At 48.8% G+C, this 24188-nt stretch overlaps 1 protein-coding gene across 1 annotated transcript in view; it reads right to left on the minus strand.

The window, feature by feature from the left end:
• Positions 1-489: 489 nt before the first annotated feature.
• Positions 490-24188, minus strand: part of TRMT44 (tRNA methyltransferase 44 homolog) — a 30409-nt gene continuing 6710 nt past the window's right edge. Inside the window, exons 3-11 of the mRNA XM_063108265.1 lie at positions 22851-23070; positions 21120-21188; positions 20090-20197; positions 18737-18808; positions 12652-12758; positions 11460-11643; positions 9044-9476; positions 6215-6331; positions 490-1035 (exon numbers count right to left, since the gene is read on the minus strand). Of these exons, the coding sequence (XP_062964335.1) occupies positions 803-1035; positions 6215-6331; positions 9044-9476; positions 11460-11643; positions 12652-12758; positions 18737-18808; positions 20090-20197; positions 21120-21188; positions 22851-23070 (1543 nt within the window). The 3' untranslated portion in view covers positions 490-802. The remainder of the gene's footprint in view (positions 1036-6214; positions 6332-9043; positions 9477-11459; positions 11644-12651; positions 12759-18736; positions 18809-20089; positions 20198-21119; positions 21189-22850; positions 23071-24188) is intronic.

Consider the following 24188-nt stretch of genomic DNA (forward strand, 5'->3'; position numbering starts at 1 on the left):
GAGTGAGTGAGTGAGTGAGTGTGTGTGTGTGTGTGTGTGTGTGTGTGTGTGTGTGTGTGTGTGGTTAGTGTGCATGTGCGCCAATGTATCTTTTTAGTTTTGTGGCTATTCTTGTGCTCTTCAGAGTTTGTGAAGCAGGCTGGCTGACTACTGCCTTGGGCTTCTGTTCTGTGCAGCCATGCTTTCCAACCTATGGCTTCCAAGGACCTGTTTGCCAATTACCTAGCTCATAGACCTGTGTGTGAGGGGTCTGGTGACCCAACCTGGCATGTGAAGGGTGTTTGACCCAGTCTGTGAATGGGCTTGAGGGGTCTGTGAGCTCCAGACCCAGCCCTAGCTTTACAATCAGCCCAGTCAACAGGATTACCAGCAGGTAAAAGAGCCCAACAACTGGTGTGGTTGTGTAGCTTTACAATTGGTGTCATGAACAGGATTAAGAGATCTAAAGTTGGCGATGTCGACAGGATTCCAACATTAGCCACCACCGTAGCTTGACACCTTCCTGTATTCACAGTTTTTAAGCCTTGTGCAGATACCACTAATGACTTTTTAAAATGCCACCTAGAGTGGGCTAGGGGTGAATTAGGTGCATTTTGTTCTCTGCAACAGCACCTCGTCTGGGGGTTATGAGTCACTCGCCTCTCCAGTTGCTGATGTTGTTTGACGCAGTTGCATTACCATGAAACCTGCCCGAGGAAGGTGGAAGGGAGAGGAGGCTGAGCACAGGGGACAGAAGCCGCGGCAGCAGAGGGCTGGGAAAACCCTCCTCTCGCCCTGGCCTCAGCTCGCTGGAGGAAGCAGCTCACAGACTCTGCTTCTTCTTCTTGGGGGTCTGGGAGGGCCGCAGCTCCCCGGGCCCATGGGCAAATGGGCAGCAGTCAGAAGGCAGAGGACAGCCGTCGGGATGATGTGTGAAAAACCAGCAGATGCGGGTTTTCAAAGCGTCAGAGAACAGTCTCCGCTTTGCTTCTGGGTGCGTTTTCTTCCTCAGCCTCTCTTCTCTCCAGTCGCGAATGTGAACTCTCCCATTCTGGACTGGGGTTTGGAGCAAAGAGAAAAGACACAGCCAAGAAATTACACTGAGAGTTCATTAATCCAACAGGATTCATTAAGTACCCCCTCCCTGGAAGGTGCCAACCTAGAGTTAGGGACACAGCAAGTCCCTTGCAGGTGGTGTGAGCTGGCCCCCGTGGGACGGATGGAGGAGCATGATGAGTCACCCAGCAGGGCCCAGCACCAGGGAGGCCTTGCTGCAGAGGGGAGACCTGCAGGAGGTGAGGCGCACAGACTGGAAGAGCACTTCAGGCAGAGGAAGCTGCAGGCCCAACGACCTGGGACAGACCGCATCAGGACTGTTCGAGGTCTGGCCAGAGCAGAGGGACAGAGGGAAGGGCAAAGAACAAAGATCAGTCATGTCGGCCTCGGGGAGCATCACGGGGACCACGGAGCCCCTCTGGTCAAGCTGGTAGCGCTGCAGGGCTACCATTTTAGAAGGATCACTTTAGTGGTGGAGGGGGGCCCAGGTGCAAGAACCATAAACGTGGTCCCTGACTTGGCCAGAACATGAGAGGACATTTGTGCCGTGGCACTAAACTTTGAGGACCACTGTTAAGCATCACAAACAGAAAACGGGTGAAGCAGGAGATGAGGGTCCTTTCTGGGCGGTCAAGGGTGGGGCCACTGGGTGCAGGGTGCCCTCTGCTCCCTGGCGCCCACCCCTCACCCCCCTGGAAACGCAAGGGGAAGGGTGGAGGATCCTCGCATGTGCAGGTCGTCTGGAGGCGCAGGGCCTGGAGCAGTGTGGGAGGGACCTACGAGGATGGACTGATCTCAAAGCTGGGGGCTGGAAAGACGCCAGAGGGGGTGGGGAGGGAGCCAGAGAGGGCAGCCAAGGAGGGCCCACCTGTCAGCTGACAGGGTCGGGCCAGGCCTCCTGGGGCCCCTGCTGAGCTGTCCGTTTCCTTCTGAGAAGCCATCAAGTAACCCACATGAAACAGAGCCAAAGCAACCAAATCCTTCCTGATTTTCACTGGAAGCTATAAAACCTCCTGGAGACAGGCTCAGGGAGGAATAAAGGAACCTTATTGAGGGAGTCTGGCTGGCCGACTTCCAACGAGAACATGAAAGTACGTGAATTAGAGCTTCAAGTCTGCTTTCAAATCACTTTGACTAGAGCAATAATGAGCCTGTTTGCCTCCAGTGGACTGATATTTATTATTTTCCCCTCAAACCAGAGAAGTGAGCCCAGAGAGGGCGCCTCATTGCCCCAGGGGCACAAGGAGGGATTCATCTCCAGGGACAGCTCAAGACACCTACCAGGGCCAGCGTGGTACTGCTCAGACTCCCAGCCACTCTCCAGGCTGACCTGCAGCTGTGCCAGGCTTATTTCTCTTAATCTGCAAGCTCGGTTCAAGGAAATATCCAGACGCGCTGCTGGATGTTCCCAGAGCAGCACCTCCTGGCACAGCCCTGGGGCCCGGCCACTGCGGGGAGCCCAGAACCGCCTGAAGCACGTTTGGGATGTCTCAGGGGCAAGAGCTTCCAGCAGACTCCCAGTGGGGCATGTGACCCAAACGAACAAAGAGCCCCTAGCCCAGCTTGAGGCCCTGACACTGGCAAGAGAAATCTGAGGTGGCTTGCTGGGGGCAAGGCTGGGCGTGGGGGCCCATCTCGAAGCCACCCAGCCCCCTCCCCACAGGACAGGCCCTCCTTCCACAGGCAGCTCTGGGAACACAGACCACATCTCACTGCACTTTTGGATCAGTACCTGCATGATCAGGGAAAAACAGTCCCAGAAGGGTTTCTAAAGCCTGGGGAGTGGGCATTAATGACAGAGAGCCTAGGCACCGAGGCCAGCCCAGTACTGCCAACATGCTCCCCAGGTCTGCACCCCCGGGACACAGGGCACCTCCCTGCCGCCCCTTTCCAACACCAGAGCCCCCATCTTGGGTGGACCAGTGCCAGGTGCAAGATGGGGTGGCCCTCCAGGAGTACACGCTCCAGCTCAAAAGTAGGGCCACCAACACACTCTCCTCCTGTGGAAACGTGTTCTTAATTTTAAAATGGAATCACAGAACAAAACAGGATCCAAGCTGACATTTCCCACGTTTCCAACCTCATTTCCTCCCTACTGTGTGCTCTCCTCAAACTTTAATTCAGCACACAAGTTTACCCATCCATCTGCTCACTGTTTCTGACAACAGACATCTCTAACCAAACTGTCCTGAGGAGCTGGGTGAAGACCAAAGAAAAGTCCTCGGACTGGGCCGCACACGCAGGAGCACCCGCACTGGCATGAGACGTGGCCTGGGTTAGTGGCCCAGGCTCTCCACTTGCTGTGAGACCTTGGGCAAGTTACCTGACCACAGGTTCAAGGTGGGAAGCCCTGCTCCACACCAAGTGCAGGGTGCGACGTGATCACGTGTGCACACCACGCAGTCCACCAGCCAGGACTGAATGCACATGAGCTCCTCGCATGCCAAGGCAGCACTGGGAGGGGGCAAGCATGAGCCTGGGCCCCTGCCCTCCCAGTCTTACATCTGGCGCTTCCTTCCTGCTGGCCCTGGTGTGGCCCCAGCACGGTGCCTGGCACTCAAGGAGTTCTTATCCGAAGTCATCTGAAAACTGTTTCTACTTCCCCACTGTCATAACTGTTTCTTAAGACTGGCCATGTTAGTTTGAAAAACAACCAAACCTCACACAGCTAAGACCCAGCTTCAGTACATATTTCCTGCATGACTGGAAGGAGAGTGTTATCCAGTGCTCAACCCCCAAGCCTCCTACTCAGAAGTGTTTCCAAAAATAACTGTGCCCCCTGAGGTGAACGGCACAGAAAGAAATGACATGCATGCATATTTACAACGGAAAAAGAGATACTATTTCAAGAAATCAAACAAAAAATGTGTTGGGAAACAGAAAGAAGAGAGGTCCCTGTGGGGTGCAGTAAGTATTTTAACTGACTAAAGCTCTGTGAGAGGAAGCGCAGATTCCAGGCATGACTGTGCCCAGCGGGAACGTTCAGTCAGCAGGAACAGGCTGGCTGCTCCTCACTGTGGGGCTCGCCTCTGGGCCAGCTTCTGTGCCCACCCCCAGCAATGCAGACCCCAGCCCCAGTGACCAGGGCCACCACCCTAACAGCAGCCCTGACCCAAGTGAGACCCAGTTCACATGAAAGCCAAGGTTAGCTACCAGGGGGACCGGGCCAGCAAAGGCTGCGTGTGTCTGTGCAAACCTGCACACCATGCTCATGTGCACACTTGGGGCACTATGTGCACACCAGTGCTCATACACACAGGAACCTGTCCACACCTGTGCTCCCACACACACACAAGTCAGTGTGTGCACACCCATGCACACAGGCACGCATGGAGCAATGTAGGGTGTGGGGCAGGTGAGGCCAGGACAGAAGGCAGGCAGACTAGGTGCATGGGCTTCTGAGCCAGACTGATCAGCTGTGTGAACCACAGCACGTCTCACCCCAGCAGGAGCCCGTAGTTTCAGCAGGCCAAGGGTGCCCTGCTCAGCCTTCCCCAGAGCCATGCCCTCACCTGACTTCACACACCATCACCCTGCATCCGGGGGGTGCTCCTGGGCTCCACCTGCCCCCAGGAAGAACCGGGGAGCAAAGTCCACAGCACACGCCCACGCCCAGCCCTGTGAGACATTGTGGCAGAAACGGGCATCAACTCACTAAGTAGCTTCTGCTTGCTAAGGACCAACTGCGGAGCCAGATGCTGTGCAGGGACTGGGTGCAGTACTGCACTCGACCTGCTGGCAGCCGGGGTGACTGAAGAGGAGTTGGGGCCATGTCCAGCAGGGAGCCAGGGGCTCCTTCCCACTGTGACTTTGGTATCATCCCTCCCCAACAGTCACAGAGGCCCCAGTCCTTCTCCCAGCCATGGGGCTGCAGCATCCCCAGCCCCCTCTGCTCCTCCCTAACCCAGGCCCTCTGCACACATTGTTCCCTCTATCTAAAATGCTCTTCCCGTCCTCATCACCTGACTGATCCCCATCTTCCCTCCAGTCCAGCTCAAGTATCATTTCCTAAGCAAAGGCTTCCTGAGCCCCCTCGGGAGCAGGCCAGGCCTCCCTGCACAGCAAGACTCACAGGAACACATGCATACAGCACAGAGGTGAAGCGCGATGGAGCCACTATCTGCACAGATGCACACGGAAGCGCCTGTGGTGAAACGGCACGCTAGCTGGGGTCTGCTTTAAGATACTCCCATGAAGAAAAAGGAAGAAACCTTCATGAAGCCAGCAGGCAAATTATGCACATCCTGGTGGCAGCACACAGGAGACACCCGTCCTGTTCTTGCCCCTTTTGGGAACTCTTGGACACTTTAACAGAATTTTTTTTCTTATTTGCAGCCAGCTGCAAAGGGTACAGGGATTTGAACCCTTGACCTTGGTGTTACTACACTGTTCTAACCAACTGAGCCAACCGGCCAGCTGATAATGGGAACTTTTTAAACCTCAGGAAGTAGGTAAACACCTGTTACATTTCCCTCTCTCCGGCTAGACCGTAAACTCCAGCAGGAGAGGGACCAAGGGAGTGAAGTAGCATGCGATTGGGCCCCTAACTCTCCCCTCCTGGTGGTCCTGAGTCACGGGGCATCAGCGCAGGAAGGGAGCTGAGCCCCTCACCCCAAAGAGCGGTTTCTCCCAGGAAGTCCCTGCCCAAGCACACAGGCTGAGGGCACTGGGCAGGAGTCAGGCCTCGGATGGCAGGGCAGGGCTCTCTCCTTTAACTGCCCCCGCCTGGCTCTGCAGCTCCAGTTGCTTCTAGTTTACGGACGGCCAGAGACAGAAAGCAAAACTAATTCAGAACCCCCACTCCAGGAAAGTGCTCGGGTGACATGAGGGGCCCAACGGCGGCCTGCCGACCTGCCATCTGTCCTAAGTGAAGAGTGAGCGAGATGGAAATGTCAGTGAGCACATCCCAGACAGGGGTGAGACCGGCCAGGGCACCCCAAGGTGGACAAAAGGCTGGAGAGAGTCACGAGGAACGAGGTGACCAGTGTCCCTCCCACCCGAGGTCAGATGCTAATGACAGCGGATCTGGGCGGGACCCGGGGGAACTCTCGGCACCATCTTTCAAACTCTTCTGTAAGTGTAAACTACTGTAAAATGAAATGTTTACTTAACTGAAAAGCGAGGGAGCAGGAAGCGAGTGACCAAGAATCCCTGCACCCGCATCGCTGCGGTCCCGTACCTTCGAACACCTGGTGACTGTTCCTGAGCAGCGTCTGCAGGCCACCACACTCTCGCTTCAACCTCTGCAGCGTCTCCTTGTCCAGCTCCCTGGCTACCTCTGCCAGGGAAAGGCTCTCTGTTGAAAAACAGGGTTTTCCCCCAAACAACAACAACAAAACATTACCAGCCTGTTAAACGGGCAGAAACTATTGGGTCTGGAAGTCAATTCCAGTTTTACAAATTCAAATCCCTTATATACTTCAGCAGGAGTGGCCATACTGACTTAATCTGATTGAATTCACATGCACCTCAGAACAACTGGAACCATGAGGGCAGTGGCAGACCCACCCGAGCCTGGCAGGCACAGCTGATGGGCATGTACAACCACACAATGCCACTGCCCTGCACAGCATCCGAGCAGTAAGTGACACTGCCAGGTCTGGGGTGGTCACCCAGGTCCCTCCTCCCTGGTGACCCATAATAGGGATGGCTGTTTGGAGCCAAGGTATCCCAGACTAAGGAAGGGAGGGCAAAACTGGAAGCCCTGGAAGCCCAAGCCATCCAGCAGCTATTCCACCCAATCCAGCCACCCAGACCCCTGGGTCACTGGCTCTAGACAGGCCCGTCAGCGGCGAGCCAGCAGGTTAGGAGTTTGTGATAAAAAACATCACAGACGTCACAGCGATGGTCTTTTCCACTTAGGATTTTTACTTGTAGAGCCTGCATGCATTTCAAAATGCTTTCACCAGAAAACCTGGCAAAAGAGAAGTCAGTTTACTACCAAAACATCAAGTTCAAGGTGAGGTGAAACTGGTTCCCATGTGAACCTGCCACAAGACCCGCCTGACAAGCACTGTGCTCCACCTCACTTGCCCTCAACCTGGCCGCAGGATAGTCAAAGACACAGAGCAGAGCTGCCATGCTGCCCGGCCCAGAGGTCCCACACAGGCTGCAGCCCTGCGGTTGCTGCTGTCACCCTGTCTGTCAAGGCCCAGCCAACCTTCCAGGTCCACCTCTCGGCTGCATCGAATCCATTCCGAAAGGAGTTGGGATGTTAAAAGGAAAGTTTAAAGACTATTGCAGCCAGTGGTCCCTGTCTACTCCTGCTCCAGCCTGCCTGCAGCTCCACGAGGCTGCGTCTCATGCACCCCCAACCTTGGGTGCCTCTAAGCAGTGGCCACGTCCTGCCTCTTGGTGACTCATCCTTTGACGAGTGCGAGTTGTCACCCAGAGGAAGAGGCGACTTGAAGCCTTTCTTCCTGTCTCTCTCAGTGATGTCACAGAGAAGCAGACACCCAAGCTGAGAGCAGTTAGGTCCTGGGGACGAACCCACACATATGACCGTTAGGGCTTGGAAATGCAGAAGTCCTGTGCCAAGAGCAGGCTGGGTGGGGGTGGTGAGGAAACTAATTCCAATGACCAAAGCATCTGAAGACCCCTGTGGGCAGGCAGCCTGGGCTGACAGGCCAAGGGACACCGCCATCCCTACAGAGCAGCTTCTCACACCTAGGGACAGGTGGAGAGCCTCCAATAAGCCCAGACTTACGAACACCAATCTGCAGGGGACATACCCTGGTTCCTGGTGTCTCCAGTGGGTGGGCAGGACTGAGGCCCTCATCTCAGAGCCATCTCTGTGCCGTCTCTAGGGCACCTTTGCTGCCTGAGATTCTCTCCGTCCCAGGTACACACGAGCATCTCCTGTGCTCATATCATTTCCTGGGGATCTAAAGGTCTAATTGCACCCAGGAATCATCACTGTTCACTGTACTCAGGAACTTTTAGACACACCCTAATGCCCCTGGGGTTCCCTGTCCCGGCCACCTGCCATGGCACCGTGCTCTGCCATCTTCAGCCTACCTTCCTCTGTGCCCTGGCCCTGCCACAGAGGGAGCACCTCGTCGGTGGGGCCAACCCCAAAGATGCCGTGGCACCCAGGGGCTGGTCTGCTGTTACACTGACCTACCAGCCCCCTGAACCAGAGTCAGTCTGGCCCCACAGCTGCCACTGGGTCTCTGGAGAAGATCTTCTGACTAGACGCTATCAGGTTTGGATTATTTCTGGTGGGGGGACATGCTCAATGTCCTGCCACATCACATCAGCAGAGATGAGCAACATGTCAAATGATGAAGGAGGAAATCTCAGCATGATTTTATCACAACATTCACAGCCTAGGAAGACTGGGCACGGAGAGCTGTGCAGAAAAAGGGGAACATTCCTTCCGAGAGAAGCCAGCCATGGCTCTAGCCCCAACCCAGATGGGCCCACACTGCCCCTTGGTGGCCAACGTTGGCCTCGCTGGGAAGGTGAACACTTGCGCCGACTTCACAGAAACAGCAGCACTTGCACTGTGACCCGTCTCTCCTGAATGCCACTAGCTTCAGCATGTTACTCATCCCATGAGAACATCAGATGCAGTTTTCTCCCTTTCATCACAACCGATTCTTGTATTTTGCATTTCAAAGAGAATTAAATGATAAAATCATAACATCTCCAAATCTTACCACATATTCAAAGGGACACTGCATTTTTCTGGCATTTGGAAAACTGTTTCTGCTTGGATAATTTCCAGGTTGAAAATGAATAACTTAGGCTTTTGAGCCTGTCTGTTCTTGTAAAGGTCAATTAAGGGTCCAAATGTTCCACTCCTTGGCCTGAGCCCTTCTCCCTTGAGGTACTCAAGTCCCTTACGTTAATAAGAACTATAAGGAAAATTTTCAAGAATAAGCTTATAAATAGCCTATCTGTTAGCAATGTTTCTTTTAAAAGTATATTTAATGGGTTATAGAAAAGCAAATTACTCCCTGAAATCCGGCACGTGTGCTAGCCCCTTGAGGGGTGGATGGCTTACCTCCCCCGTTCCAGCTCTCCAAACTCCCATTTTGAGAACTTCTTGGGTCCAGTTGCTTTCCACCTAACAACAAATTTGCCACTTGCAAAACCACTTGGTCAATGAAGTCTCGAGAGAGGGAGGCACAATTCCTGGTGCACTCGGCTTTTTCTCTAGGGTGAAATCCAGGCAGCCAGAGTCCTTCGACCTGGGGCCCGGCTTTGCGCTCTGCAGCCTGGGCCTCAGATACACGCTCGACCCCAGCGTCCACAGCCCCATGACCATCACGATGACCAGCACCGCTGGCAGCAAGCCGGGCTGCAGCAGGGGCAGGCTCCCTGCCTGGACGGCTCACAGGGTGGCCCTGCCTGCTATTAATGTACTGAGTCCTCTGCTCATCAATAAAAACTTCTCCAGTGGGTGGGTATGTTCTGGATTTTCCAATGAGACAGACCTACATTTGAAAAGAACAAAGTAAGTATTTTAGCAGGCTCATGTAATACTTCAGCATTTTCCATGTAATTATCTCGTTCTGGAGTAAAAATTACATAAAGGTTTCAAATGCTTATGATGAAAAAAATCCTTATTTTAAAAACCAACACCAATATAAATGACTTAAAAATAAAAAACTAACAATAAAAGCGCACAAAAAACCTCATCACACAGACCTTCCCAGGATCTAACAAACATGTACACGCTGAGAGCTCACACCTACAAGCTTAGCAGCCGTACCCTACTCTAAACACTTCACTCACATCAACCCTCGTTCCGCCCCACATCCACCCGTGGGCACACAGTATATTCACGCTCAAGATTCTCAAAGAGGGACTACGAACTCTGGCCAGGTTAATACAAAATCTCAAGAGTGCGTATACACAAGCACTCAACAGAGCGCCTGGTGCAGTGTAGATGTTCCATCTGTGCTTATGTTCTTCCTTCTCAGTGCTACATGCAAATGAAGCTTGCCTTCTGAACAGTCCCCACGGCACAGTGAGGCCTGTTCCCACGACGCTGTCATGGAGTGCCTCGTTTCTGGACTAACTACAGAGCCGGGTTGCAGGCGATGAAGAAATCCATCTAGTTACACAGGAGCCACACCACGTTGTCCCAGCTCTGCCACCTGCTCTAAGGGAGCTCAGCCCCTGTGTCAGGAACAGAGCAGTGCCTGTCACATGCTTAGTCCCCACTAGACATCTGCCATGTGTGGACTGCTTTAAAAGTTACAAAACCACTCACATCCACTCTTACATTTGATGCCCAACCATCCAGGTATAAGAAAACTGAGCCTAAGAGAGATTAAGAGATAGTCCATGGTCTCCAGCAACTAGTAATGGAACAGCAAATGTAAAAATCAAAACTGTGGGACCCTTGACCTAGCCAGATGACCCAAACTTTAGCAGTTTCCAAAGATCAATTCTGACCTCAGAAGACCAAGACTTGCCAACACAGAGGACACTTAAGAGAATGATATAAAACAGCTCTGAAGAAATTGCTGAAGTGACTTTGAGCAGGACAGCATCAACAGTGACAAGGTGTGTGCCGCTGGCTAATGCCACTCCTCAGATCACGGCCCAGTCACCGCCAGCCGGTGAGTGCTTCTGCTGCACCCACACGGCCAGGCCAGAAGGCACCACCCCCTCTAGTCCTCAGCATGGCCCAAGGGAGCCTCCACCCATCTCATACATGAGGACACGGGTGTCGAGGGTTCCACAATGTGTCCAAGCAGGTGCTGCTAGAAAGTGGCCGAGCCACGCTCCACCCTGTCCAGATCCTGCTCACCAGGCAAGTAATCGAGCTTCGTGGTCTGGATATGGCGAGTTTAGCCTTCAAAAGCACATGGTCTGACAGCCACAGAGTCTTGTGAAAGAAAAGTCACCAGAGATGAATATTAACTGCTGTAAATACTCCCCGTGACACTTTCCAAGGGTCAAGCCCTCAGAGCAGCGAGCAGGACAGTCCAAGTCTGCACTGCCTACCTGATGGGTGAGACACACCCACACTGTCTCACAGACAGTACAGGGGCCAATGTTGGTTCCGATAAGTGACATTTCAGGTAAATGTGAATTAACAAGGCTTTTTATGAGAAAATTTGAAATCATTTCAAACTTCTGAAACATATTCCAATTCCAGCCAATTATTTGGGAATCCAAGGAATCAGAACTTCATGAAGAGAGTTCAGCTTTAGGCAAGGCTGAGGCCTACTCTGGGCCTCAGTTTCTGGAGAGGAAAAGAAAGCTGTGGAGGGCTTCAAAGGAGGGACCATATGGACAGAAAAAGCCCTCTGACCCTCATCAGTTCAGATGAAATCAGCTGAGATGCTGAAATCAGCACAAGCACCTGCTACACCACGGAGAGGTTCATGATTCTGTGACATGGCTTTAAGCTGTCCATCTAAATGCTAACATCCCCAAGGACAGCAGTGGTGACCAAGACGTACTCTTTTGGTGGAAGGAATTCTGAGGCAGTCTTCTTCTACACGGAATCCACAGGTAGATCCTACTTCTGTAATGAAGTCAAGGTATTCTCGGTACTGAGTCTTCTTACTCTGCCTCCGGTGGTATTTTCCAATGAAGTCAAAGAAGCAGCAAGGAAGGATAAAGAAGCGGCAACTGTAGGAAGACCTTCAAAAATAATCAACCACACGCAAAACTTTGAGTAGATCCATTAAGGAAAACTCAGCGTAAAGCCATGTGGCGACAGTGTTATCAGGACTAAACACAGAGGACTTGTTCCTGGCTAATACTGTTTCTATGTAAAAATAAATTAGTCTCCCCACTTAACTTCTAGAAACAACACAGCATAGCATACTTTTCAAGAGAACATGGATCCAACTACCTTCATAAAAAATGATTTTCCATCACTGCTACTCTTGCCAACGATAATATAAAACTTTGCAAAGTACTTTGAGATTTCGGCTATACATAAAAGATTTCAGAGGTAGGTACCACAAAGATTAAGCCTTGATCTTTGAGTATGTTGTTCCTTGAGAGCTAAAATAGTTGAAAAGAATCCTGGTCGAAGGAGACCTGGCAATGAAATCTCAAGGAACAACAACATGACTTGCTTTGGGACGGACCTCCTGCTGATAAAGAGCACATGCCTTCTCTGCACATGCACAGAGCTCCCACTCTGACAGATGACTATAACTGCAAAGGGTCTACTGACAGATTTTTCCTTTGAAGATAAACACTTCTGTTATCAGAAAAAAAAAACTTCCAAAAAAGGGCACACCTTTTCACACAGGATATAAATACTGCAGAAGTAACCACAATTTCGATGAGCGCTGGCCACCAGAAATATGAGGGTACTTCAGAAAGTTCACAGAAAGATCTGTATTATCTCTTAATCCTATTTTCCACAAACTATTTGAAGTGCCCTCAGGCAATGTGAACCACATAAGTAATTTTATATTTTCCAGTAGCCATATTTTAAATAGTAAAACAAAACACGTGGAATTTATCTTAAATTTAACTCAATATATTCAATATACTATCATTTCAACAATCTGAACTAGCCCCATTTCAAATGCTCAATAGCCACACGTGGCTAGTACTACTGTTTCGGGCAGCACGGTTTAGATGACAAAACATTCCCAGCCATTCACCGTGCCAACTTCTCTACTTACTCACCTGGCAGCAATGACAGGTATCCACGGTGTGAGTTCATCAGAATGGTTACCAATTAACCAGTCAACATCAGGGAAAAGTGTCTCATTGTTCGGTGTGATTGCACCTTCCTAGGAGAACACAAAAACAAGACAAAATGTTTAGTAAATCAGTGCAGAGCCAGTGAGGCAGCAAGTCACAGCGGGGAGCAAAGGCTCTGGAGCCACACACTGAGAGCCAGAGATCACCTGCTGCGTGACTGTACCTAGACCCCTCTGGGCCTGCCGAGTCACCAGGGGTGAAGGAGTGAATGTACCTGCCCTGTGTCTGCCCAAGAGGACACAAAACATTGACAGCTCTTAGGGTCAGCACTGGAGAAATTAACAGCCCTCTTGAATGCTACTCTCTCTTTGATAATTAAAAACATGATTTTTACACAAACATAAAAAGGAACTATAGGAGAAATGGGAAGAGGTGCCAAAGGAACTGTTTCACCTTTGGCAGAACATGGAGGGAAAAATGGCCTTAGAGTGGGTAGTGGGAAGCAGCTAGGTCTGAGGCTAATTTAACTGCACAATATAATGCACTGATATAAGCTCGGAGGTATTTCCAATCTATGTAATGAAGCCTATCTATGAAAAGATAAATACAGGAAGAAATGACGTGTGTAAGCATGCATAATCCTTTGCTATTACGCTATTATCATCTGTAAACTCTCAGTGAGTAAAAACCACTGAATGGACATGTTAGCTATTCTGACAATTTCTATAGTTAAGCAAGAACAGCTTGCTTGTATGATTTAAGAACTTTAAATGAACACCTTACCCTTTCTAATAATTAGCAGGCCATCATCCATTATAGAAATCAACATTCTCAATAGCAAATCTCCCAGTGAAAACTGGAAAGACAAAAAGAGACTATACAACCATTCAAAATCTTCTTAATTTCAAAGCTGTAGAATGATCTCTAAGTGCAGTGGATTGAATTATTTCCCCCCAAAACTCACTGAAGCTTGAACTGAATGCCCCATGTTTTATGTATTAGAAACTTGACAGGGCCGGCCCGTGGCTCACTTGGGAGAGCGTGGTGCTGACAACACCAAGTCAAGGGTTAAGAGCTCCTTGCTGGTCATCTTAAAAAAAAAAAAAAAAAAGGAAACTTGGCCCCCACTGTGACTGTTGAGAGGTTGGGAAATCCTATTACAGTAATTGAAAGGTGGTGCCTTGAAGAGGTGATTGCAGGACTGCGCCATAGTGAATGGATTAATAATGGTGGTCAGGGGCATGGTTCTGAGGGCTTTGAAAGAAGAGGAGAGTCTTTCTCTTTTTGCTCTCTCTGTTCTGCCACATTTCGCAATGTGATACCCTGCTGTCACTGTTGCCACCACCAAGTCCTTCACCAAATACGTTCCCTGGACTTTGGACTTCTCAGCCTCAGAAACTGTAAGCAATAAATTTTGTTTTCTTTATAAATCACCCAGTTCCGTGTATTTTGTTATAAGCAATAGAAACAGACTAACACACTAAGGAAAGCAGTAGAAGTGATATTCCCTGGTCAGAACAGAGGAGAACATTATGACCACACTCATTTTTCAAAGCCACTCCTTATAACAACAAAACTACAATACTAGAGAAGCTTTTGCACACATGACTTATACAAAAATAGAGCTGAAATTCTACAATGTTCCTGGTTCTTCAATAAGCACACGTGCTTTTATTTACGTAGATGTTAAAACAGAGAAAATAATATTGTTCAACTGGTATGTGCATAATTTAAAAGCAGGAAAAACCAACCTTTGGTACTATTTATTCCATTCATTCTAGATTTAAATTTGCCCATTTGTCTCTTTAAATGGCTGTATTAATTAAAACAATTTACACTTAGTAGTATCATAACCACATTTATAGTTATCTGGCCGACAGCACACTAGACAACAAAACCCAACCTGTTTTATGAGAAGTTTTAACTGGCATTTTGAACATAGCAAATTGCAATATTCCTATTTCATTTATAGTTTCACAAACAAAAAGATATTTTGTGATCATCACAATGCTGTTATTATAAACAGATGTTTTTTCTTATAATTAAATGAGGCTTTTTAGAGAAAGAAAAGAAGTTGTATTCTATGCTTGGCCTTTGAATTTCCAGACTGCAACCATTCATGGAAATCACTAGACTGGGGCTGAGGGGAAATCATTTACCGGGAAATATGCCAACACCACCCACCTGTCATCAAAACCACTCTCATTTCTGGCCATGCTCCTATAATGGAAATGCAGTTGGCTCCTATGCTCACACTTCACACTACAACGAGCAAGGCTATCCCAGCACCAAGACTGAAGGGCCAGGGTAATGAGAAAAAGACAACACAGATGGAACGCAGAACTCTCATCAGCAGGCCCTCACTGACTCAGTGGCCCCGGTAGGGATTCCCCAGGTCAGATGACTCCACAGAACAACCTGAGGCAGGTTGCTGGGGACCCCCAAATAAGAACTAGAGCTTTCTACCCATTCTCCAAGGGGCACTTCACACTAGCCAGCTCTGCCTTAGGGTCGCAGCTGATGCAGAGGGTGTATTCAATTACCGTGTGAACTTCTTACCCGAGGAAATTACTTCACTTTCCCACCCAGGGACACAAAATTTTGAAGTCAACAATGTTACTTCCATTGCTTCGATCATCAACATCATACCCAAATTTAGAGCCCAATTTTGTAAGTGTATAACCACCTATGGTCTGCATACATATCTGCAGAACCTCTGCAGTGCATCTGCTAGTTTACCAATATTTTTCAAACCTAAGATTTAAAAAATGTTTAGATTTACCATAATGTATGAATGTACAAGCAATCACAAATCCCCAGAGAATAAAGCAAAGCACAAATACATAATGAAAAAATAGGCAAAGAGATGTCAGTGAGCTTCCCTTCCTTTAATCTTTTTTTTTTTTCTTTTTGCAATATTATTCTCATCTTTAAAAGAAAAAGGTGAGGCCACCAGAAAATATAAAAATAATCTCAAAAATTGTATTTTCTATTTACAAATGAAATGATATATCTGAGATTTGTTTCAAAATAACAGTGGGGTCTAATGTTGAGGGGGAGGGGATGGTGAGAGGAAGGAGTCATCGTTGCAGCCGGCCGATGAGCATATGGGGGTTCTTCACGCTCTTCCCTCCACTTTTGTACGTTCCTGACATTCTCCATAAAGAAAAACAAACGCTTTTTCATTTCTCAAATCACCAATCTGCCTTCTGGCACATGAAAATCTGTGACCTAGTCATACCCATGCTTTTAACCATGTGGACAAAAGTCTTCAGACAACCAAGAGCAGCTGGGTAGAGAAGCTGTGTGGCAGGAAAGACAGCCCAGCCCACACAGAGGCAGAGAGGCCACATTGACAGCCCAGCCCATCGAGGGAGGCCACGCCCACAGCCAGCACACCCACAGGGAAGCCACGCCCACAACCCAGCCCACCCAGAGGGAGAGGCCACACCCACAGCCCAGCACGTCCACAGGGAGGCCACGCCCACGGCCCAGCACACCCAGAGGGAGAGAGGCCACGCCCACAGCCCAGCCCACCCAGAGGGAGGCCACACCCACAGCCCAGCACATCCACAGGAGGCCACGCCCACGGCCCAGCCCACTGAGAGGCCACACCCACAGCCCAGCACGTCCACAGGGAGGCCACGCCCACATCCCAGCCCACCCAGAGGGAGAGAGGCCACACCCACAGCCCAGCCCACTGAGGGAGAGGCCACGCCCACAGCCAGCACATCCACAGGGAGGCCACGCCCACGGCTCAGCCCACTGAGGGAGAGGCCACGCCCACGGCTCAGCCCACTGAGAGGCCACACCCACAGCCCAGGACGTCCACAGGGAGGCCACGCCCACGGCCCAGCACACCCAGAGGGAGAGAGGCCACGCCCACATCCCAGCCCACACAGAGGAAGCGAGGCCACGCCCACAACAGCCGGCCCAGAGGGACGTATCTGGTCCCCACTGCTGAGAAAGCCACGTATCTGGTCCCCACTGCTGAGCAGCTTCAACTCCCCCACCCTGGCTTGGAGGCCTGAGGTAGGCACAAAACACCGGTATACACTTGACACTGTGTAGGTCCTGGGAATGATACTAAGGAGGCGACCTAAGACTTCTTTTCCTTTAAGGAGCCATTTCTCTCTGTCCTAGCACCTGGAAAAGGAGCTGCTCTTGACCAAGGTGTGACCGACTGGAGTTCACCTTAACACCCCTGGTCCTGTGGATCTCGCAGCCAGGGACACCAGGCAGCTCAGCACAGACTTGCCCTCAGTCCCCAAGTCCAGGGGGCATCTGGGCAGCCCAGCCCCACTCCAACCTCATTTTATGTCCCCCACCTGTGTTCCCCACCAACTTGCCATCTTCCTGGTGAGGCCATTCCTGGCCACCCCAGCAGCACCCCAGCTTCTTCCCCTGCTTGGCCTCATCTCCCCCTGCACTCCCCACCATGTGACATACACACCTGCTGACTGTGTATGTGAAGCCTGTCTGTACCCCACTCCCACTAACCACCACCATGAAGGCAGGAACTTTACGTCCCTACTGAGTCATCAGCACCCAGAGTGCCTGGCAGGTATTTGATAAATATATGAATCTCTGCATTTTTTCTGTTTTACTAGATAACATCTCAAGATTATTTCTGACATGGAAGTATATTTGGGGCTGGCCAGTTAGTTCAGTTAGTTAGAGCACGGTGTTCTAATACCAAGGTCAAGGATTCTGATCCCTGAACTGGCCATATACACATATAATTGAAGTAGAATCTTTTGGGAAAGCACTATGGCAAGATGTATCAAAAACCTTTTAAAGCGAAACCTATGATAAAGGTATTTTTTAAAAAGTGAACTAAGATTCATCCACAAAGATTTATGTAGTGTAATCTGCAATCTGAAAACGGTCAAGAACACAGGAGTTGAGGAAGTGATCACACCTTCACCATCTGCTGTGCACATGTGTGACCCGACCTCTTTGAGGGAGCTTCAGTTTCCTCATCTGTAAAACAGGGATGATAAGAGAATCCACCTCCTCCTAGGGCAATGGTGAGGATTACAGTAAGTTAATGTACATGAAAGCATTCAGAAAGGTGCCAGCACATAGCATTTGGGGGCAGTCGGTCTTTATTCCCATACCTGCTAACACCGTTGTTACACAGTTCAATGGAACACAACTCAAACACTAAAAATAGTGTCTACAAATAACTGCTGAAGACTTTAGAAAATGCCTAGGATGGGATGTTAGATGAACAGAAGCCAAGGTCAAGAGTCTACATACAACATGGTCACAAATGTATTTTTTTTAAGTGTAAATATTTATACCCATAAATAAAAAATAGTGATTATCTCTGGGTAGGGGTTTTAAGAAAAATAAGAATGTCACATTCAAGTCCTAGAAAAAGGAAATATGAAGGGTAAAAAGGAACAGTCCAAAGATATGAGAGAAATTACCTGGGACCAACTGGTCCGCCCCATCCACCTCCCTCTGTGTATCTAGAGACAACTTGGCCCAGTGGGCATCCCAACTCTATGCTGAGAACCTGGCTGCCCTCCCTCCTGCTCCTGAAGACAAAGCTCTGTGAGGATGTTCCAAGCAGCTTTCTCAGAGCCCCCAGGCAGGTCAAGTTCCATCCTCCAAGTCCCCTCAGCGCCCCAAACCTCCCATAGCAGTCCTCACACAGCACCCACACTCTGGCTCCTCTGTGTGCCCCATCCCTGGCGAGGTCCTGGCAGGCTGCACTCACCACTCACTGAATGTCTGTGGGGGCCTCAGAGAAGATGCAAAGAGCATGGGGCACATCCTCTGCCCCAAGGCAGCATGGGACCATCCCACCTGAGACACAAACTGTGTGTGACAGAGGCGGGGAGGAGACAGCACCTCTGGCTGGAGAGGTCAGCACTAATCAGAGCCTGTGCCAAGTCCACACTTTCATCCTCCTTTTCTCTTTTGTAATTTCAGAACACTCAGATTAATGTTAATGATCAGCATTTCTGATTGACCTACACAAAGAGACCCACTCATTAAAACAATTGTCACTGGGGATAAGACATGCTGAGATCAAGTACATGAACAAAATCAGTACCTCCAGCTGAGTCTGTGGTCCGTACATGTCCCAGATTTTTCTTCTTCGGACATCAATCCCTCTGCCTGGATGCTGAAATGATTAATTTTATAAATCAAAGGTTAGGTTCAATGGATTATAATAAATTAGCAAGAACAACCTCTGCAGGCACTGCCACCAGTATGAGGTGCAAGAGTCCCTGGCATCTGTGGATGGCACAAGCACGATCCCCCAGCTATGTGCAACAGACGCTCACTGTCCTGCAGGCACAGATGGGAACATGCATTCCACCAACGGTCTCATGAACCTTCAAGAAGGAAAACGGAGTCGAGGAACCACAGCGGCCTTTAGTCTTAGAACATTTCCAGGGCCAGTGTCCTAGGGAACACACCTAAGAACGTGAGCCAACTCTCAGTCAAGGTCAGACTTCTGGGTGCCTCTGCCCTCCCTGCACCTTGGCCACACTGGTTACCTCTCCCAGGGCAAATGTTTTTATTCCAGCCAGGGAGAGAGGAGGGGTGCACATGACACTCCCAGGCATCCCCATGTACCAGCTTCCAGGTTGCCACCTGATGTGCTAACACCCCACAAACAACCTGTTTACAACTATTACAATTACAAATTCATTCTTTTATAAAACACTTCAAAAAGTGCATTTTAACACTATACCAAGTTCCTACAGTTATGGAAAATATGTGTATCCCGTAAGACAGCACGCTATTGTAAGAAGGAAGTCAGATTGGGGTCACCAGGACTGGGCTTCAAATCCCAGCTGCATCATCTGTAGGGCAAAGCTGTTGTTTCAGGGGTAACGGCACCCAGGGCACTAGACATGCCAGGAAGGGTATGAGACAGCAGCGGGAAGCTCCAGGCACAGGCTGTCAAGAGCTGCTTTGTACTGAGCTTGCTCTGTGCACAGGTGCTGTTCTCAGCAGCTGACTGTTTTTTCTGCATGGCAGGACAGCCAGAAAAACCAGCACCACGCCATTCTACACAGCAGCCTGCATGTAGCAGGCCAGCCCTCTGAGCTGGAACTGAAGCTTCTCGAGGGCAGACCCCACCTTATCCTTTATTCTCCCCTCCACTTCCTTAAAAATGGTGGGTTTTCAAAAGAAAAATATGACAGCAAAAATATATATGCTACTGAAACTCTGTCATTTTTCTGTCCACCCTGGAATGTCCTTGAGACCTCCTTACAGGCTAACAAGATCACTCTTCTTCCCTCGTTTTAGGTGCTGCCTAACAAATTAACAGAAGTGTATCAGTCACTATAACCCAGACTGTACCAGCAGAGCAAGATGCCGATGAGCCCTGGGCCGGACTTGAGGACATTCTAGGAAAGGTATCAGAAAAGGTCACGGAGCCATGCTTTACCCCTTCACTGCTCAGGATGTGGACCAGGAGGCCATTTCCGCATCCCAAGTCAACAAAGGACTGCTTGGCAGTTATTCCACTCTCAGCTCTTTCCTCATCCCACAGAATCTAGGTAAAGAGAAAAAGCAAAATAAAATCAGCTGGTAATTCATTCTGTTCAAAAATAATTCAGACACAAATCCCATCTGGGATTATAAATCGTACTCCCAGAGTAGGTGGGGAGGCCTCATCCGAGGCCCTGGGCCTCAAGGCAGGTAACACACAGGTGAGCAGAACAGACATGGTCTCCGGCCCAGAGAGTAGCTGGCATCAGCTTCTGCTCTCACCCAAAGCCAAGTGGGGTATCAAGGCTTTCTCTGTCCATGAGAGCCCACATTCGAGTGGACATCCCCGGCAAGAGCCTTCTAGATTACTGTTAGTTTCTTCATGCTTTCTCTATATCCTTTAAGTTTTGTATGATTTGATAATTAAAAAACAACAACAACAACAAAAACACCACGCCATTAAACAGTCTAAGAGAATTACAAGTTGAAAGTACACTGGAAATTATCTAGTCAAAACATTTTATAGATAAGAAAATCAAGGGCCGGCCCATGGCTCACTTGGGACAGCATGGTGCTGACAACACCAAGTCAAGGGTTAAGATCCCCTTACCGGTCATCTTTTAAAAAAAAAAAAAGAAAGAAAGAAAAGAAAATCAAGAATGGAAACCCCCGAGGCCAGGGCTGGAAGGCACGAGCTCCTTCGTCCCTCTAACACCAGACCGCACCTCCATGGTGACTATCAGTTACGCACGCGTTGGATCAGCTGCACTCCTGTGGTTCAGTTTCAAAACTCAAACTTGCTCTACGCCCATGCAAAAGTGCAAAAGTACCATGCAAAGTAAAACCATTACGTGTTTACAACCTCGGGAAACAGAACTGTAAACACTGTAAGCTATGAATTTGGTTAATTCCCTCCGCTACTGTTAGCATCTCCCAGCAGCAACCTCTGTCTGCTCCATACAAGTCTAGATTATATATGCTCTTACCAGCAGGTACGTAGCAATAGCCACATCTTCATATACAAATTTTTCAGGATCGGTGACTTCAGGCCACACCTAAAAAATTTTCAAGGGCATATGTAAATTGTTGGTCCATTTCCCCACCACTTCACAATACTTAAAGCATCCCCATGAAGCATAAGCCAAACTGGATTAATCATAAAATAATATAAAAATAAAAGCTCATTCCAAAGGCAAAAATTCATGATTAATCTCTTACAATGAGATTTACATAAAGACACACAGAAATATTATGTTACTCGTGTGTAACAGGACATGTCAAGAACAATGCAATCCAAAGAAAGATTTTGCAATAAAGAAAATGCATGGAAGATGGTTAGCTGAGGCAACTGGACATCAGTGGAAAATGCTCAGCTGTTTATGCAGATGAGATAATGATCAAGGAAAGGAGGGGCCAGAGGGCAGAGTAAAGAAAGAAAAGGACCAGGGATCAGGAGGCCCACACTCCAGCCCTCCCGTCTGTCGGTGGCAGGCTGTCTCCATTAAGTGCCTGTCTCTGTTTCTGTAAAACAGGGATAAAGCCTATGCCTTAACTAACATGCAGGATGACCATCAAGGTGCTTTGAAAACTGTAAAGCACTAGCTGTGCACAGGAAAGGTCTCATTAAAATTTGTAATGTGCAGCACTGGCATTTGGCTGAAGAGGAAAAACCAATGCGCTGTAATGCTAAATGCTGAGATCTCTATTTCTAGTCATGGTGCATTAGATAATTCAGATGAACCATATCACTAAGAACAAGCTGGAACAATATAAAAAGGACCTCCATGAAGGTCCTGAACAGTTAAGACAGTGAAGGCCTCCTAGGCCAGGATCTGAGCGAACGGGAGCCCAGCCTTGTCAGCCCATCCCCAGGGCCCACAGGCTCTTCAGCAACAGTGAGTGGTCACGGTAATGCATGTGACTTCTGGGGTGCTTGTTACACACCAATAGGTGACTGACTAAAAAAAAAAATACGTGGATCGAATCCCTATACTGGCCAGTCACCAAAAAAAAAAAAAAAATGGAAATGATAAACTGAGGCTACTTGTAGGAGGAGGAAGGGAAACCCAGAGGAAGAGAGCAAAGGGGCTTCAACTCCACGGGCAATGCTTTTCTTTCTTTCTTGGCAGCTGGTCATACAGGAATCCAAACTCCTGACCTTGGTGTTGTTAACACCACACTCTAGCCAACTGAGCAACCAGCCAGCCCTCAAGGGTTTATTTCTTAAGCTGGGAGTGAATACGCAGATATGTCATTACATTTTTTTTACATCTTAGACAGAAAATTAAGCGCATTATCATGAAATTTATCTCCTTTTTTGGAAGTATATTCTGTTGTACTTTAATTTTTCATATATTTTCTTAAAATATCTTTAGGTTTATGCTAAAGAATTATAATTTAGTAACTTACTGAATGTTCAATTACTTTTAAATTAATAATTTCTCTTTAATTTTCTTGAAAAAAAAAATAAAAAATGCACAAAAACAGAACAACCCTTTTCTGTAACATGTCTGGGTCTGTTTCTTGTCTGCTCCCCTCAGTAGGCCCAAGCTCGGCCTGCGAGGGGCAGCTTTATGTGGCTACATTTGGACCTGATGTCTGCATCTGCACAAACGTAGAAGGTTTGCAGGAAAAATTATTTTTCCTGGCAGTTTGATCATATTACCTCATTTAAATGGGGGGAGGGAGGAAGTTAAAGATGTCTTCCACTGAAATACCTTAACCATCTCTTTATACTTCTCTTTCAGTTCCCGGTAAACCTTGCTGTACTTCATGATGGAAATGAGGGAAAGGGTGCTTTTAAATTCACTCTTCTTGTCCTCCACGGACCACCTGGCCAGCCTGCCCAGCAATTCTTCTCCAAGCCAGGTGGGCTTGGGATACACAATTCCATCTGAATGCCATCTTTCTGGACAGAAAATTAAAACAGATATGAACCTTCAAAAATAAGAGAAATATAAGTAAGCGGGGCTGGTTTCAATGCTTACTTTTAAATTATATGTTTAATCATCGAAAGAAGAGAACAGAAGCTAAGACATTTATAATTACAAAGTGTTTTACTAAAAACATAAAACAATCTGGAACTAGTTACAAAATTTTCATCTAATAGAGGAAAACATTTAAATAAAAGCAGGAAAAAAATCCCTCTCCTCTTGCAAACTTTGTTTACAATGCATTCACACACCCTATGAAACCTGTCGAAAGGACAAAGAAAGCTCCTCTTTCCTACTGCCTCATGCACGTTAGCCAGATTCTAAAACATTTCTATTTCTTGTGTATTCTGGTTCACCAAATATCTTCTCAACAGAAAGCTAAGTGCTCAGTCACAAAGTTAAAGGACACAAATGGGATCCCCTGCATTTTACTGGTTCATTTTGTCTCTCGTGTCTCTGCCACCAGAAGGTAGCAGGAGTGGGGCTCCATCTGTTCTGCTCCCTGCTGTGTCCCTGGCTCCTGGCAGTCCTGACACACAGGGGAGCTCATTTTGTGCATGTTCAATGAAGGAAGGAAAGCTCACACTCCATGGGAGGCTGACAGGGACACACATGGACCCAGAGAACAACACACACCATCCGAGGGTTGTAATTTGCCAACAACACAAAGAGGAGAGAGCATCAGGTTTGCTTGCAGGTAAGCGAAGCCTACAGTGGCGGTCCCTAAGAACAGGCAGAAGAACAAGGCTGCTGGATGAAAGGGCAGGGCTGGAGAGGCCTCACAGGCACCAGGGGAGAGGCAGTGGTGTGGCACTGTGGGGAAAAGGGCAAGCGGTTGGTCAGTCCAGCAAGAGCTATGACTTTCAGATGTTCTGCCACCATGGTGCATCGGAGGGACACAACTCATTCCCACACGAGTCTCCAGAGAGATGCACCCCAGAGTGGGTGGGATCCCGGGAAGAGGCTGGGAAGAACACCTGACGCTCACCTTCCCTGACCTGCCCAGCTGCTTCCTCTGGCTTCTCCCAGTGTGCAGCCGCCCTGCTCACCCCAGAAGCTCTCCCTCCGCTGGAGCCCCCACTGAGCCCTCCGCAAGTGCTTGCACACACATCCTGTCCTGAG

This window comes from Cynocephalus volans, chromosome 9, assembly GCF_027409185.1.
Source record: "Cynocephalus volans isolate mCynVol1 chromosome 9, mCynVol1.pri, whole genome shotgun sequence".
Classification (NCBI taxonomy): domain Eukaryota; kingdom Metazoa; phylum Chordata; class Mammalia; order Dermoptera; family Cynocephalidae; genus Cynocephalus; species Cynocephalus volans.